Here is an 18,748-nt window from a genome sequence, read left to right as displayed (position 1 = left end):
CAGTCCAATCCCTGTACCTTTTGCAGAATATCAGTCTGTCCCTGATGTTTTTCCTGGAGAGAAGTGGCTTCTTTGCTGCCCTTCTTGACACCAGGCCATCCTCCAAAAGTCTTCGTCTCACTGTGCATGCAGATGCACTCACACCTTCCTGCTGCCATTCCTGAGCAAGCTCTGTACTGGTGGTGCCCCGATCCCGCAGCTGAATCAACTTTAGGAGACGGTCCTGGCGCTTGCTGGACTTTCTTTGGCGCCCTGAAACCTTCTTCACAACAATTGAACCGCTCTCCTTGAAGTTCTTGATGATCCGATGAATGGTTGATTTAGGTGCAATCTTACTGGCAGCAATATCCTTGCCTGTGAAGCCCTTTTTGTTCAAAGCAATGATGACGGCACGTGTTTCCTTGCAGGTAAACATGATTGACAGAGGAAGAACAATGATTCCAAGCACCACCCTCCTTTTGAAGCTTCCGGTCTGTTATTCGAACTCAATCAGCATGACAGAGTGATCTCCAGCCTTGTCCTCGTCAACACTCAGACCTGTGTTAACGAGAGAATCACTGACATGATGTCAGCTGGTCCTTTTGTGGCAGGGCTGAAATGCAGTGGAAATGTTTTTTGGGGATTCAGTTCATTTGCATGGCAAAGAGGGACTTTGCAATTAATTGCAATTCATATGATCACTCTTCATAACATTCTGGAGTATATGCAAATTGCCATCATGCAAACTGAGGCAGCAAACTTTGTGAAAATTTATATTTGTGTCATTCTCAAAACATTTGGCCACGACTGTACTAGTGGACTAGTATGAAGTATTAGGGTGAGCTAAAGTAGATTTAGTGTTTTAGAGCTCATATCCAGCTCTAAGTAATTAACTGTAATCAGATCCCCAACAGTTACTGAGTGGAAACAGTCGTTAGAGCTCAGTGAATGGATTAGGCATACTAAGGCATTATTTTCTCTCTCACTTTTGTCTGAGAGAGACGAGAGACAAAGGGAAGGAAGGGATCATCTCCAGCCCAATGATCTGCTCTGGGTTTGGTATTCCTGAATGAACACCACGGGGTCTATCGTTGCCAAGATATGGAGAAAGAGAGTTTTCCAGAAACATTAATGCAGGGGAGCAGACACCTCTGTAGATTCCCTTCCGGTCTTTTTTTTTAGACTATGTATTTATATTTATCATATACATCAGTGGAGGCTGCTGAGGGGAGGACGGCTCATAATAATGTCCGGAACGGAGTAAATGGAATGGCATCAAGCATGTGGTTTCCATGTGTTTGATACCATTCCATTGTCTCCATTCCAGCCATTACTCTGAGCCGTCCTCCCCTCAGCAGCCTCCACTAATGTATATGATAAATATAAATACATGGCCAACCAAATGAATCGCATACAGAGAAAGGTTACTCCGTTGCATGTGGAAGTCAGTAGTCCCATGTTATGGTAATGACTTCTCTCTGGCCTTATCTGCTGTTGTGCAGCTCTTCATGGAATCCACGCCAAACCCATAGACCTATTCATCAGAGGAGCTGTTTCCCTTCCAGTACAGGCTTTATGAGAAAAGACCAAACGTGCCCAGACTCCAACACTACAGACCCCCCATCATCATCATGGCAGAGGTAGAGACAATTAAAACAGGATGCCAGGGTTCCTCTGGTGCTGACAATGAATGTGCTGAGGAAAGACAATGTCTGTTCAGAGATTTAAGACATATATTTCAGCGTTGTGTTCTCCTCTCAGTGGTATTGATGGATGAAGAGCGATGAGGCGTGGAGAGGGGGCGTGGGGGGAGAGAGCGGCGTGGGGGGAGAGAGCAAGAGAGAGACAGAGAGAGAGGTGGAGAAAGAGAGATGGCCTGTCTATCAGTCTTTCTGTGGCTGGTCACTGTACATTTAGATAAGCTAGTGCAAACAGAGCCTGCGGCTGCAGACAGGGCTTGATATCTGCTGATTTTTGCTCAGTTTATCGCTCTGCAGTTAGACGTGTCGATCGTCTCTCATTGGGTGTCTCTAAGTACTCTGTTAACAACAGAAGTAAAATCTTGCATAATTTGGTCAGCTGCATGATTAATTGATGTATTCATACTTACATTATTAGAAATTGAGAGTTCCAGCAACTCTCCACTCTCACAAAAGGAAATTCTCAACCAAAGCCCCCCAATGCCGATTCGTGTGGGCACACGCACAAAGCACTCGAGGCGAAGCAGTTTAAGCATAGCTTCCTAATAACCAGTACATCCAAATAACCACGTCCAAATAACCAGTGACAAAACCCCCAAAAATGGCTGCTTAATCTCACGCATCCCTAACAGTCCTGACAGATTCTCTCGGTCTATACGCAGAATCTGGCTACGGGAGATTACTACGTGCCTATCATGGCCAAGCAGAGCCCTGGCTTCCCATTTTGTTCTGTGAAAGGGAACATTTATGAGAATGTGCCGGTGCAAAGCAAACATAGGCTACTATCTATGTGTTCTGGCTTCTTGTGTTTGCCTGTGTTGGCTATGACCGAGTTCTTGGGTACAGTGAGCCAGCAGAGTGTCTCAAAAACCACACAAACACACCATACAGACCCCGACGTCATCCATGACATCCTGTTCTCCTCTACCTACTGCTGTATCTCCAATTCAGGCTCTGAAAACCTGAGCCCCTAGCCTTGTATCAATGAATGGTTTTCAGAGCCTGGCTTGGAAGGAAACAGCTTGGTTAAAAGTAATATGTGGGAAGATATATACGCTCCCCGAGTCTCACAGGGTGAGGTATAGCATCACTTTCATAGGTGAAACACCTGTACATGTAAGGGTTTGAACCTGTATGCTCCGGTGTGGATAACCACTCAGAGGATAGACTGCCTCACTCTCCTCTTCTCTCTCAATCTCTTTATCCCTCTCTCTCTCTCTTTCTCTCTCTCTCGCTCTCTCAGCCACCTGGGTTATTTTCGATCCAAAGTGCTCATCGTTCATTCATTATTCACTCTCTATCCCTCTACTGTTTCTGTTTTCTCTTCCATCGTTTAGCCACAGCCCCCTCGGTGTGGCCAACGGTTATTTAACACATCTCTATTCCTTCTCTTTCATTGCCTAAGTAAAACTCTCCCTCCTTCCACTGTAACCATTTTATACAGTAAATCTTAGATATGGACCAGGCGGTGCCCAGGGAACTGTATGTTGTTTCAGCGTAGTATATGTGGTGTGGTACTGTACATGGCCAATATACCACGAGTGTAACTGTAGCTGTCTAGAACCAAGAGGAGAAACAGAATTCTATTCTCCTCCATTTAACACTGCACCACTGAATGCAGTCTGGAGGGGAGAGTAGGACAAAGTGGAAGATGTTGACTGCAGCCTCTAGCTGGAACCTTGCCTTGCTCTGCTCTTCTCTGCCGTGTGTCATGTCGTGGGCGGTAGAGGAGGGGGTGGAATATAAGACATCTATGGAGACCTTAAGTACAGTGAGGGAAAAAAGTATTTGATCCCCTGCTGATTTTGTACGTTTGCCCACGGACAAAGAAATGATCAGTCTATAATTTTAATGGTAGGTTTATTTGAACAGTGAGAGACAGAGTAACAACAAAAAAATCCAGAAAAACGCATTTCAAAAATGTTAAAAATTGATTTGCATTTTAATGAGGGAAATAATTATTTGACCCCTCTGCAAAACATGACTTAGTACTTAGTGGCAAAACCCTTGTTGGCAATCACAGAGGTCAGACGTTTCTTGTAGTTGGCCACCAGGTTTGCACACATCTCAGGAGGGATTTTGTCCCACTCCTCTTGCAGCTCTTCTCCAAGTCATTAAGGTTTCGGGGCTGACGTTTGGCAACTCGAACCTTCAGCTCCCTCCACAGATTTTCTATGGGATTAAAGTCTGGAGACTGGCTAGGCCACTCCAGGACCTTAATGTGCTTCTTCTTGAGCCACTCCTTTGTTGCTTTGGCCGTGTGTTTTGGGTCACTGTCATGCTGGAATACCCAACCACGACCCATTTTCAATGCCCTGGCTGAGGGAAGGAGGTTCTCACCCAAGATTTGACGGTACATGGCCCCGTCCATCGTCCCTTTGATGCGGTGAAATTGTCCTGTTCCCTTAGCAGAAAAACACCCCCAAAGCATAACGTTTCCACCTCCATGTTTGACGGCGGGGATGGTGTTCTTGGGGTCATAGGCAGCATTCCTCCTCCTCCAAACACGGCGAGTTGAGTTGATGCCAAAGAGCTCCATTTTGGTCTCATCTGACTACAACACTTTCACCCAGTTCTCCTCTGAATCATTCAGATGTTCATTGGCAAACTTCAGACGGGCATATGTGTGCTTTCTTGAGCAGGGGGACCTTGCGGGCGCTGCAGGATTTCAGTCCTTCACGGCGTAGTGTTACCAATTGTTTTCTTGGTGACTATGGTCCCAGCTGCCTTGAGATCATTGACAGGATCCTCCCATGTAGTTATGGGCTGATTCCTCACCGTTCTCATGACCATTGCAACTCCACGAGGTGAGATCTTGCATGGAGCCCCAGGCCGAGGGAGATTGACAGTTCTTTTGTGTTTCTTCCATTTGCGAATAATCGCACCAACTGTTGTCACCTTCTCACCAAGCTGCTTGGCGATGGTCTTGTAGCCCATTCCAGCCTTGTGTAGGTCTACAATCTTGTCCCTGACATCCTTGGAGAGCTCTTTGGTCTTGGCCATGGTGGAGAGTTTGGAATCTGATTGATTGATTGCTTCTGTGGACAGGTGTCTTTTATACAGGTAACAAGCTGAGATTAGGAGCACTCCCTTGAAGAGTGTGCTCCTAATCTCAGCTCGTTACCTGTATAAAAGACACCTGGGTGCCAGAAATCTTTCTGATTGAGAGGGGGTCAAATACTTATTTCCCTCATTAAAATGCAAATCAATTTATAACATTTTTGACATGAGTTTTCTGGATTTTTTTGCTGTTATTCTGACTCTCACTGTTGAAGTAAACCTACCATTAAAATTATAGACTGATCATTTCTTTGTCAGTGGGCAAACGTACAAAATCAGCAGGGGATCAAATACTTTTTTCCCTCACTGTATGTGCTGTACAGTACACCAGAAGAGGTTGGTGGGAGGAGTTGTAGGAACACCTTCCTCCTATAGCTCCTCCCACAGCCTCCTCTGCAGTGCATTGTGATTGGTGGAACTGCTTCTCAAAGGAACTGCTTCTCAGTGTGGAAGAAGGAGTTTTTGACATCAGATGCTTCCTGGATAGGGGCTATGTTCCAACACTATCAGATGGTCCCAATTTGCTCCCTAACCCTTCCCCTTGGCCATAACCCTTTGGTGTTTTGGGAAACGGAAAGGGGGATATCTAGTCAGTTGGACAACTGAATGCATTCAACTGAAATGTATCTTCCACATTTAACCCAACCCCTCTGAAGTGTTTCCTTCCGCTAACAGACAGATGGAAGGATTGTAGAGGTCTGCCAACTAAATTCATCTTCAGCTTTCAACAAGGAGAGCAGACAAGGAAAGGAAGCTATCCAAAAGAATTAGGACTTGGTATTTCATTGCTTCCGTCCTGGACATTTTGCTGCGCTATGGGCGAGCCTATAAATTATCGGCGCTATAAAATGGACGTCATTAAAAAAAAATCTGCTGCAAAGTTTTGGGGGATCTTTTGCACAGAGATTGCCACCCTGTGTGTGTGTGTGTGGATTCATATTACGATTTGTGAAAGGGCATATTTAATGACCTCTCATTAAAGTCTCTCTCGGTGGAAATCAGCTCAGAACCTCCTCTACCTCTCACTGATTAGGCCTCACAGGATTCCCCCAATCCCTCCCTCTCGCTCTCTCTCTCTTTCGCTCTTTCACTCTCTCTCACTCTCTCTCTCTCCTTCTCTCCCTGTCTTTCTCCTCCCTCTCCCTTGTCTCTCCCTTGTCTCTCCCTTCTCTCTCCCTTCTCTCTCTCTCTCTCTCCCTTTCTCTCTCTCTCTCTCTCTCTCTCTCTCTCTCTCTCTCTCTATCTCTCTCTCCCTCACTGTCTCAAACCGCTCTCTCTCTATCTCTCTCTCTCCCTCTGTCTTTCCCCTCCTCTCTCTCCCTTGTCTCTCCCTCTCTCTCTCCCCCTCACTGTCTCTAACCCCCCCCCTCTCTCTCTCTCTCTTGCTTTCTCTCTCCCCCTCTGTCTCTCACCCTCCCTAATTCTTGTTCTCGCCGTCTAACTCTCTCCTCTTTATCTCCCCTGAGTCCTCATTTAAACAACTTCCTCTCCTTGTCTCCTTTGTCCCTAATGCTTTCTGCCTTGTTCCATCCTCTCTATCTCCCTACCATCCTCTCTACCTTCCTCTCTCTATCTCTCTACCCTCCTCTCTATCGCCCTACCATCCTCTCTATCTCTCTACCCTCCTCTCTATCTCCCTACATCTCTCTACCCTCCTCTCTCTATCTCTCTACCCTCCTTTCACTATCTCTACCCTCTTCTCTCTATCTCTCTACCCTCCTTTCTATCTCCCTCTACCCTCTTCTCTCTATCCCTCTACCCTCCTTTCTATCTCCCTCTACCCTCCTCTCTCTATCCCTCTACCCTCCTCTCTCTATCCCTCTACCCTCCTCTCTCTATCTATCTATCTCTCTACTCCTTTCTATCTCCCTTTACCCTCCTCTCTCTATCTCTCTACCCTCCTCTCTCTATCTCTCTACCCTCCTCTCTCTACCCTCCTTTCTATCTCCCTCTACCCTCCTCTCTCTATCTCTCTACTCGCCTCTATCTCTCTACCCTCCTTTCTATCTCCCTCTACCCTCCTTTCTCAATCTCTCTACCCTCCTCTCTCTATCTCTCTACCCTCCTTTCTATCTCCCTCTACCCTCCTCTCTCTATCTCTCTACTCGCCTCTATCTCTCTACCCTCCTTTCTATCTCCCTCTACCCTCCTTTCTCAATCTCTCTACCCTCCTCTCTCTATCTCTCTACCCTCCTTTCTATCTCCCTCTACCCTCCTCTCTCTATCTCTCTACTCGCCTCTATCTCTCTACCCTCCTCTCTCTATCTCTCTACCCTCCTCTCTCTATCTCTCTACTCCTTTCTATCTCCCTCTACCCTCCTCTCTCTATCTCTCTACCCTCCTCTCTCTACCCTCCATTCTATCTCCCTCTACCCTCCTCTCTCTATCTCTCTACTCGCCTCTCTCTATCTCTCTACCCTCCTTTCTATCTCTCTCTACCCTCTCTCTATCTCTCTACCCTCCTCTCTCTATCTCTCTACCCTCCTCTCTCTATCTCTCTACCCTCCTCTCTCTATCTCTCTACCCTCCTTTCTCTATCCCTCTACCCTCCTCTCTATCGCTCTACCCTCTTCTCTCTCTATCTCTCTACCCTCCTTTCTATATCCCTCTACCCTCCTCTCTCTATCGCTCTACCCTCTTCTCTCTCTATCTCTCTACCCTCCTTTCTATCTCTCTACCCTCCTCTCTCTATCTCTCTACCCTCCTTTCTATCTCTCTACCCTCCTCTCTCTATCTCTCTACCCTCCTTTCTATCTCCCTCTACCCTCCTCTCTCTATCTCTCTACCCTCCTCTCTATCTCCCTCTACCCTCCTCTCTCTATCTCTCTACCCTCCTCTCTCTATCTCTCTACCCTCCTTTCTATCGCTCTATCCTCCTCTCTCAATCTCTCTACCCTCCTCTCTCTATCTCTCCTCCCTCCTCTCTCTATCTCTCTACTCTCCTCTCAGTCTATCACTTCTTCCCAGTTTTTGTCTCTTACTTTGAGTCACCAACTCAAAAACTTTCAAGACTTTCCTCTTTTCGTTTCTTCTCCTCTCCTCCCCAAATGTGTTTTCTTCTGTCTTTCATGCATATTTAAATTCATTTTCTCTTTCATTTTTCTCTTTGCAGAATGACACATGGTCTGAGCTGTATTCATTTGCAGTGTTCAAGGCGATGAGCCACATGTTGTGTATCGGCTACGGTCGGCAGGCCCCGGAGAGCCTGTCTGATATCTGGCTCACCATGCTCAGCATGATCGTAGGGGCCACCTGCTACGCTGTGTTCATAGGCCATGCCACCGCACTCATCCAGTCCCTGGACTCGTCCCGACGACAGTACCAGGAGAAGGTAAAAATACTTTAGCCCTTTATTCCTCTGTCTCTCCCTCTGTCTTCATCCCGTTTGTCCTCTATCCCGCTCTCTCTGCCTTCATCCTTCTCTCCCTCCACCCCTCTCTCTCTCTGCCTTCATCCCTCTCCCTCCACCGTAACCCGTAACTTCATCCCGCCCTTAGACTCATCCTAACGAAAAGCTATAGGCTCCTCCACCTCTCTGTCTCTCCTTCCATCCCTCTCTCTCTCCCTCCATCCCTTTCTCCCTCCATCCCTTACTCTCTACCCTAACTCTTGTCTAATCCCTGGACTCCTCCTAACGTGAAGGTAAAGATTCTCCGCTATCTCTCTCTCTCTCACTCTCTCTCTCTCTCTCTCTCTCTCTTTCCTGCAACAACCTAACCAGGGCCATGCACAGACCTTTCAGGGGGCATGTACTCAAAATAAAAAAGTGTATTTTTGAACATAGGCCTATTTATTTCTGCAACAACACACTCACTCATCATCACAGTGTAAGGAAGCTAGTGACAGGGCCTCCTAAAGACAGTGACATCAGGAACAGAGGGTAGGCTATCAGCTGATCATTGATGTTGATGATTTATGTAAATCTGCTGATTAGCTAGCTTGACTTCTTTTACTGGTTGTGATTTACCTCTCTATGCCTTTCTGCGTCCCTCTGATGCGAGTATCAGCCAACCAGACTCAATATTGATGATGACGTAGACTAAATGAAGTGTTAAAAATGTTGTGGCAGTACCAGGCACATGCACAGACAGGGCTCTACCTGTGCAGAGAAAATGCCTCTTCCATTCTCCAAAGTTCCTTTAGGTTGGTGGTATAATTTCCCAAATTTTTTGTGTTTGTATTTTTGGTCAATTTTCTTGTGAACCCACAACCCGCAGCGCCCCACCATTTTTGATTTAGCTTAATGAGGATATTGATGCAAAAGTGTTAACAAGAGGGAAACATTTTCATTTTTTTGACTGTTTTGCTTCATGATTTGTCAACTCACATACAATAATGTATCTGTCGTTCCTGTCGGAGTAGGTTCTTGTGTGTGTCTTGACAAATCAGATTCACAGAAATCCCAGGTTGTGCGGGCCGGCACAAGGCAAGTCGTCTAGCAAAGCACAAAGAGCGTTCTCCACTTTCCTCCGGTATTTATTTAGCAAGTGTGATAACACCTCACTCTCGACAGACACTCTCAAAAACTCTTCACAGAAATGTTGCAGCAGCCTACACCTTAACGTTATCAATCTGACATGCTGTATGGGATGAAAATGAGATGATTTTTCAGACGGATCAACTGTAGGCTTTGGATAACAACCGCAGCTTCATAGGCTACAGCCAGTGCACCCTGTCATCTCTGGGGAGGGTAAACAAAGTAATGTTGTTGATGTTATGCATTTATAACCCATTTATTTGTGTAAATGACTATAAATACATCAATATATTTTCTGAAAATGTGAATGTGATCAAATGTGGTTACGTTGGCCAGGCTACCTTGACCATTTCAATCCAAAATGATTAGCCTACCTGAAATTAACAACACTAGTGATGACAGACTGTGAGTTACTCTTTTAATTATAGTTGCATAGGCCTACACGATACAAACCTGCATAAAGCAAGCTCAGCCCTTTGAGTTCTATTGTACAGGTGTTGTCTGTGTAAACCCCCCCCCCCCCCTAACGTGTGGGGGGGCCACACACGTTAGTCGAATTTTAAAATATATCATATATTATATGAACAAGGTTGCTGCCCTAGTCCCAGGAGTTTTTCCAGGAGTTTTTTTTTAAACCATGTGACCTGATTAGAAAAACTCTAGTCCCATCATAGCCCATACAAAGCCTTTTTCCAACTGATTAATCACTGTCATACCCGATATGGTCTGGATTTATACCTGGTTAGGTTACCAAATCAGGAAAAACTCTGTCCCCCAGGGAAAGAAAATGGACCCACAACTCTGGGACCTGTGGTGCCACCTCTGGATCCCTGCTACATGACTATAGAGTAATTCTGACACATGAAATGACTATTAAATTATATGATTCTAAAATTATATTATGAAGTTAGGCGATTATGGGTGTTAGATTATCAAGTAACTTTTGAAGAGCATTGGTGATAAAACACAATCTGTAAAATAAAATGACTAGTGATCTAGCTAGCCATGGTAGTAGTATTAATATAATAATAATGGATGCCATTTAGCAGGCACTTTTATCCAAAAAGACTAACAGTCATACGTGCATAATCAAAGCCACAACCCTTGGTGTTCCAAGCACCATGCTCTACAGACTGAGCCACACAGGAAAAGTCAATAAGACCAAAGCTATTGAGACCAATGGTTATTTATTTATCATTTCATTTTGTGGCCATCTATTGCTTTTAAGCAACTAAATATTCAAAGTAATAATTGCTGAATGAGTCTGTGAGTGTGGTTGCAGGTTAGTTTGAGCACACACCCCTCAAAAGGTCTGTGCATGGCCCTGGGCAGTACTGTTGGTAGCTAGCTAAACACACTCGATCGGTGACTGCATCTCTCAAGCCACGCATGTTTGGACACCAGGCATGCGCAATCTATGTACAGGTCAGACTGGGAAAAGGTGAAACTGGGCGTGCGCAATCTCTGTACAGGTCAGACTGGGAAAAGGTGAAACTGGGCATGCGCAATCTCTGTACAGGTCAGACTGGGAAAAGGTGAAACTGGGCGTGCGCAATCTCAGTACAGGTCAGACTGGGAAAAGGCGAAACTGGGCGTGTGCAATCTCTGTACAGGTCAGACTGGGAAAAGGCGAAACTGGGCATGTGCAATCTCAGTACAGGGTAGATCAACAGGCGCAAACAACGGATGGGGTGTGGTGTGGCGAACTGTTGACAATTTGCGGACAATGGGATCTGAACAAAAACAATAACAAAAAATGTACACAAAAAAATACGAAACTATATATATATATATATATATATATACCACCCAAAATGTAACTTTGGAGACTGGATGGGCAAAGGGGTATTTGCTCTGCACAGGTAGAGCCCTATCTGTGCACTTCCACAAACCTAACCCTCATTTAAATCTTGGACAGGCAGTGCCAGGGGAAGGGAATGGCATCACTCAACCCTCCAATGACTCTCTATTCCTATTTCTAGCTCCATCCTCTCTTTCCATGACACATCTCCACCCTGACACATCTCCACCCTGACACATCTCCACCCTGACACATCTCCACCTTGACACATCTCCGCCCTGACACATCTCCACCTTGACACATCTCCACCCTGACACATCTCCACCCTGACACATCTCCACCCTGACACATCTCCACCCTGACACATCTCCACCCTGACACAGCACAACCCTGACACATCTCCACCCTGACACATCTCCACCCTGACACATCTCCACCTTGACACATCTCCGCCCTGACACATCTCCACCTTGACACATCTCCACCCTGACACATCTCCACCCTGACACATCTCCACCCTGACACATCTCCACCCTGACACATCTCCACCCTGACACAGCACAACCCTGACACATCTCCACCCTGACACATCTTCACCCTGACACATCTCCACCCTGACACATCTCCACCTTGACACATCTCCACCCTGACACATCTCCACCCTAACACATCTCCACCCTGACACATCTCCACCCTGACACATCTCCACCTTGACACATCTCCGCCCTGACACATCTCCACCTTGACACATCTCCACCCTGACACATCTCCACCCTGACACATCTCCACCCTGACACATCTCCACCCTGACACAGCACAACCCTGACACATCTCCACCCTGACACATCTCCACCCTGACACATCTCCACCCTGACACATCTCCACCCTGACACATCACAACCCTGACACATCTCCACCCTGACACATCTCCACCCTGACACATCTCCACCCTGACACATCACAACCCTGACACATCTCCACCCGGACACATCTCCACCCTGACACATCACAACCCTGACACATCTCCACCCTGACACATCTCCACCCTGACACATCACAACCCTGACACATCTCCACCCGGACACATCTCCACCCTGACACATCTCCAACCATCACAAACGTGTCTGTCCTCTGAAGTGTTTGTTTGATGTCCTTTGGGCATGTATTTTGCTCCCCAGATGAGTGTCAGTTTTAAATGGGCTGCTTCCAGAATGTGACAGAAAAGCGTTTTAATGATGATGCTGATTACTGCAGTGATACAACAACAATCAGTTGTGTTCTAACTATGGTAATGATCATGTTGCCTGAACGGTGCAGTGAAATTATAGCTTCATTTCCTGTGTATTAGTAGTACTACTAACTGAATGAATGAATTAACTACCATTGTTCCTTTACTGCTAGGCTATTCTTTCCCGTCATATTACTTCCGCTATGCATAATAATTCACAAATGATTAGCTATGTAACATGTAGTGATTTATAAGTAAAGTAAGAATTACTTTATTTTATTATTGAACCACTAGACATCATTTGGTTGTACCTAGTCGGTAGTAAGGTGGCCTACAAACTGATCTTTGACATAGGTACCAGATAGTACCTGTTGTATAGTAGTATAACACCATATAGTTTCTCTGTAGATCCCAGGTAGATACCTGCAGAGCCCAGCCAGCAAGCTGTAGTCTAGTGTTAATGAGTAGTGTTGCAGTAGTGTCGCCTGGTGTTAGCAGCAGCGTTAGCAACACAAGCCCTGGCTCCTGTCTCCAAGCAGAGTCTCTGTGGTTGTCGAGCTGGGGTAGTGCTCCTACCTCTCAGCAGCCAATCGGAGTGAGCGGGTGTGTTCACCCAGGTAGAGCCGCGTTGCCGCGGGCTGGGGGTAGCAGGGGGGTTAAGGGAGGGAGGCAGATGTGGAAGAGGAGGGAAAGGTGGAGTGGGAGATATGACGTCCCTCTGGGCAGCAGCAGAATTGATGAGGCAGCAGACCTGCTGCCAATGTCGTCCTGAAGGTTATGTCCCCACCATGGCCCCCTCTCTCCCTTTCCCTGCCTCTCCCACTCAATCTCTCTCTCACACACACGTTGTTGCTCTCATCCCACTCCCTCTGTGCTTCCCTTCCATCTCGATTTTCTTCTCGGTCTCTCTCTTTCTGTCTGTCTACCTTCTCTCTCTCTCTCTCTCTCTCTCTCGCTCTCTCTCTCTCCCTGTACTTCTCTATCTCCCCCCTCTCTATCTCTCTCTCTCTCTCTCTCTCTCTCTCTCTCTCTCTCTCTACCTCTCTCTCTCCCTGTCCTTCTCTTTCTCTTTCTCCCTGTCTTTCTTTCTTTCTCTCTCTCTCTCACTCTCTCCCTGTCCTTCTCTCGCTCTCTCTCTCTCTCTCTCCTTCCCTCTCTCTGTTGGCTGTGTCCTTGAGAGGTGCAGTGCTAACTGGCCACTACGGGGAACCGAGCAAGGGGGAGGGGAGGCGGGGAAGAGGAGAAGACTTATGGGCTATAGATGGTCTGAAGTCTCTTGCCTCTTATACATACCTTTTCTATGCGATTTTGGGCCATAGTCAGAGATGTCAGGACAATAATAGTCATTTTTGTCTGGGAATATCCTCTGTTACGGCAATGCTACTTTTCATTTCATTTCAAGGTCTTTCCTATGAGGAGCGAAATGTAATTACCTAGTTGTAAATCATATTGGATCACATTTTGTTACCAATCGTACTCGTTGTATTTCACCTCTATTAGATCTGCAATGAGATGGTTCTCCATTACCCTTCATCCTTCTTCTCGTGCCCTGGGCAACGGGTGCTAAAAGCTCTCTGTGTGATACACGGTGTGTCTCATCGGTGAGGAATGGTATCTCCCAGGGGGAGATGAACAACCTGCCAGGTATCTGGTTTTACAGCAGACAGTGACTGGTTTTACAGCAGACAGTGACTGGTTTTACTGCAGAGAGTGGCTGATTTTACAACAGAGAGTGACTGGTTTTACAACAGAGAGTGACTGGTTTTACAACAGAGAGTGACTGGCTTTACAACAGAGAGTGACTGGCTTTACAACAGAGAGTGACTGGTTTTACAACAGAGAGTGACTGGTTTTACAACAGAGAGTGACTGGCTTTACAACAGAGAGTGACTGGCTTTACAACAGAGAGTGACTGGTTTTACAACAGAGAGTGACTGGCTTTACAACAGAGAGTGACTGGCTATACAACAGAGAGTGACTGGTTTTACAACAGAGAGTGACTGGTTTTACAAATGCAATCTTATCAGAATATTGGTGTTCTAGAACGTCTTGAACAGGTGAATGGAATCTTTTTATCCTACCTTGAATCAAATGAAGGAGGATTAGGCATCCATGTAAAACTGCACTTGGACCATAATGGAACTCTTCCCACTGAATGGAACTGAAAGAGTTGTAATAGTTTGTCTCTCATTTGTATTTCCTGGTCTCTTTAATAACTCTCTGTCTAATCCATTTTACCACTCCACCATGCATTGCAGAGAGGCCAGGTCAGTACATTCCAATAGAAACGTTCTACTCCTCATGATCTGCTGTCAGTTTTTCCGACGACTCTGCTCTGCTAGGGATTATGGTTTCTGAGCTGAGGACCACCGTGTGTTTATTAAAACACCCAGAAAAGAAACTGTCAGTCCAGTGAAGCTGCTCTCGGCTGGAGGAATTCGCTATGCCTCCAACTATTACTGAGAGACATTTAAACCTTCTGCCCCTGATGAGAGTGGAGTCAGTCGCTCTCTGTGGGTTCACACTGTAGCACAGGGGGATGGCCACTAGCCCATCTTGGTCCTGGACAGATGAAGTGGGTGCATGGCCCAGCATTGAAAGACCTAATCCAATGAATCACCCGAGAGTCATTGGATTAATCAGGTGTGTTAGTGCTGGATTGGTCACCCTAAAGGCTGGACAGTATAGTAGCTTAGTACTCAGCAGAGGTCTTTCACAGCCCAAGCTGTGTTGCCTGAAGCATGTAAGAGGATGGAGGATTGTTTACATGTCAGCCACAGAAGTGATCTCCCACAAAAAATGACTATAGTATTCTATGGTATAAATACTATAATAATATTCACTGCAGTGTTTTTGCATACCTTACCGTTGCATTTACTGTAGTATACTGTAATATTTACAGTTAATTATAGTATAAATTATGTAGTAAAATAAAACTGTAGTATATACCATAGTAATTCATGGAATATTTTTGCTGACTGTAATATACTGTAGTATTTACAGTAGTGTTTTTGCGGACATAACTGTAGTATTTACTGTAGTGTTTTTGATTGATTGTCTTTGAAACCTACTGAAGAAATACTAAAACATTTCCATAACCTGTAGGTAGGTAGGACTGGGGTCTGAACGGATGGTTCAAAGCTTCTGCTCTTTTCTATAAACAGTAGAGAACACAATACATGAGCTGTGCTCAAATACCCATACTAACATACTGTATACTACATACTTAATGAGTATATACTGCATACTATATACTATTAGTTAATTTTAGTATACTGTAAATGAACAGTATGCTTTCAGTTGAGCGTACTAGCTCTTCGCCTGTCTACCGGAAGTTGATGCTGTTGCTATGCAACCTCTTGCTAGCTAGTTAGCATAACACATGACTAGTTAGACATTTTACGACTTTGGGTGTGTTCATTCAATGTGGAGCGCCAGAGTGCGCTCGTAAATTCAGAGCCTTGTCAGATTGTCCGTTTGTTAAATTCAGGGCGTTTCGCTCTCCGAGCGCACACTGGACGCTCTGGCCCAGGAGTTGGGTTGATTTGAGCGTTCTGACCTTACAACGGCAGTCAAGCACACAAGCTAACATTGGCTAGCTTGCTAGCTACTTCCAGACACAAATGAGACCACTCTGACCATTTTTCTCACCCTAGCAGAGGTGGTTAGGCAGTTTTCAGGTTATCCAGAGCATTGGTGACTCTAACTGTGCTGCTGGAAACAATTTAATTACGCTTTTTTGCCGACTTTTACTGACACCGGCCATATTGAACTGGTGTTGAGCGCTCGTAAATTCATTATTCTGCGCTCTGGTACACTCAGAAGAGAGTGCTCTGAAATCTGTGTAGATAGCCAGAGCGAATTTACGAAAGCACCCGAATGTCTGTTGAGAACGCACATCGACTATACCATTTAGCTAAGCTAAGAATAATGGGAATAATCAAATCAATAAACATTGGGTAGTTAGATCATTTATAGTTAATATACTGGCAGGTTTGATGTATAAATAGCCAACTAACGTTAGCTAACATACCGGTACATATAAGTAGCCAACTAATGTTAGCTAACATACCGGTACATATAAGTAGCCAACTAACGTTAGCTAACATTTCGGTACATATAAGTAGCCAACTAACGTTAGGTAACATACCGGTACATATAAGTAGCCAACTAACGTTAGCTAACATACCGGTACATATAAGTAGCCAACTAACGTTAGGTAACATACCGGTACATATAAGTAGCCAACTAACGTTAGCTAACATACCGGTACATATAAGTAGCCAACTAACGTTAGCTAACATACCGGTACATATACTGCTGTAATATGTTATGTGGTTTATAAGGACAGCGTAGCTAACAAATTGTCAGCCAACATAATGTGTAAGGTAACTTATTTGAAAAGTCATTACTTTATTACATTGCTCAACATTTTCTTAACATTTGTCATAATTAGTTAAAGCAATGAATTTGTATCAGCTCTCGTTCTACTCGTTGCAGATTTTCCTCCATTTTCTTCTAATCTGAAAACGATGTAAAGCCACGCCCATTTCCGGAAGAATTACATTATGGGCCCTAAAGTACAGAAATAGTGTCCTCTGCGTGTCTAGTTCATATTTATATAGCCCTTCTTAGATCAGCTGATATCTCAACGTGCTGTACAGAAACCCAGCCTAAACCCCCAAACAGCAAGCAATGCAGGTGTAGAAGCACGGTTGCTAGGAAAAACTCCCTAGAAAGGCCAAAACCTAGGAAGAAACCTAGAGAGGAACCAGGCTATGAGGGGTGGCCAGTCCTCTTCTGGCTGGCCGGGTGGAGATTATAACAGAACATGGCCAAGATGTTCAAATGTTCATAAATGACCAGCATGGTCAAATAATAATAATCACAGTAGTTGTCGAGGGTGCAACAAGTCAGCACCTCAAGAGTAAATGTCAGCTGGCTTTTCATAGCCGATCATTGAGAGTATCTCTACCGCTCCTGCTGTCTCTAGAGAGTTGAAAACAGCAGGTCTGGGACAGGTAGCACGTCCGGTGAACAGGTCAGGGTTCCATAGCTGCAGGCAGAACAGTTGAAACTGGAGCAGCAGCACGACCAGGTGGACTGGGGACAGCAAGGAGTCATCATGCCTGGTAGTCCTGAGGCATGGTCCTAGGGCTCAGGTCCTCCGAGAGAGACAAAGAAAGAAAGAAAGAAAGAGAGAATTAGAGAGAGCATACTTAAATTCACACAGGACACCAGATAAGACAGGAGAAATACTCCAGATATAACAGACTGACCCTAGCCCCCCGACACATAAACTACTGCAGCATAAATACTGGAGGCTGAGACAGGAGGGGTCAGGAGACACTGTGGCCCCTCCGATGATACCCCCGGACAGGGCCAAACATGCCGGATATAACCCCACCCACTTTGCCAAAGCACAGCCCCCACACCAGTAGAGGGATATCTTCAATCACCAACTTGAGACAAGGCCGAGTATAGCCCACAAAGATGTCCGCCACGGCACAACCCAAGGGGGGGCGCCAACCCAGACAGGAAGACCACGTCAGTGACTCAACCCACTCAAGTGACGCACCCCTTCTAGGGACGGCATGGAAGAGCACCAGTAAGCCAGTGACTCAGCCCCTGTAATAATTGGCATACTAACTATATCCATACTATGACCAATAAGCATACTATACACTCAAATCACATCACAAATAGTACAGTTAATGCGGTTAGTATGAGTACTCGAACACAGCTATGGTCTAAACTTGGCATGTAGGTTTCTCACATGGGTACCACAAATTGCAATATTGGGGAGGGGAATGGGCATTACTGTAATATTTACTACACTGGGTTTTTTTCTTCCGGATAATATTGTAGTATTTACTATAGTATTCTACAGTGTACTACAACATTCTATAGTAAGTACTACACATGATCGATGGATAGTACAGTGAGTGTACAAAACATTAAGAAGACCTAGTTCAATGACATAGACTGACCAGGTGAATCAAGGTGAAAGCTATGATCCCTTATTGATGTCACTTGTTAAATCCACTTCAATCAGTGCAGATGAAGGGGAGGAGACAGGTTAAAGAAGGATTTTTAAGCCTTGAGATAATGGAGACATGGATTGTGTATGTGTGCCATTCAGAGGGTGAATGGACAAGACAAAAGATTTAAGTGCCTTTGAACGGGGTATGGTTATAGGTGCCAGGTGCACCAGTTTGTGTCAAGAACTGCAGCACTGCTGGGTTTTTCACACTCAACCGTTTCCTGTATGTATCAAGAATGGTCCACCACCCAAAGGACATCCAGCCAACTTGATACAGCTGTTGGAAGCATTGGAGTTAACATGGGCCAGCATCCCTGAACGCTTTTGACACCTTGTAGAGTCCATGTACTGACGAATCGATCCTGTTCTGAGGGCAAAAGGGGGTGCAACTAAATATTAGGAAGGTGTTGCTGATGTTTTGTACACTCAGTGTAGTATTCTACAGTATACTACAGTTTAC

At 45.4% G+C, this 18,748-nt stretch overlaps 1 protein-coding gene across 1 annotated transcript in view; it reads left to right on the top strand.

The window, feature by feature from the left end:
* Window positions 1–18,748, top strand: part of LOC106569543 (potassium/sodium hyperpolarization-activated cyclic nucleotide-gated channel 1) — a 73,369-nt gene that overhangs the window by 41,230 nt on the left and 13,391 nt on the right. Inside the window, exon 4 of the mRNA XM_014141001.3 lies at window positions 7,852–8,070. Within this exon, the coding sequence (XP_013996476.1) occupies window positions 7,852–8,070 (219 nt within the window). The remainder of the gene's footprint in view (window positions 1–7,851; window positions 8,071–18,748) is intronic.

This window comes from Salmo salar, chromosome 14 (genome assembly GCF_965601325.2).
Source record: "Salmo salar chromosome 14, fSalSal1, whole genome shotgun sequence".
Taxonomy (NCBI): Eukaryota; Metazoa; Chordata; class Actinopteri; order Salmoniformes; family Salmonidae; genus Salmo; species Salmo salar.
Note: the sequence above shows the minus strand (reverse complement) of the source record. Positions and strands in the feature narration are given on the sequence as shown.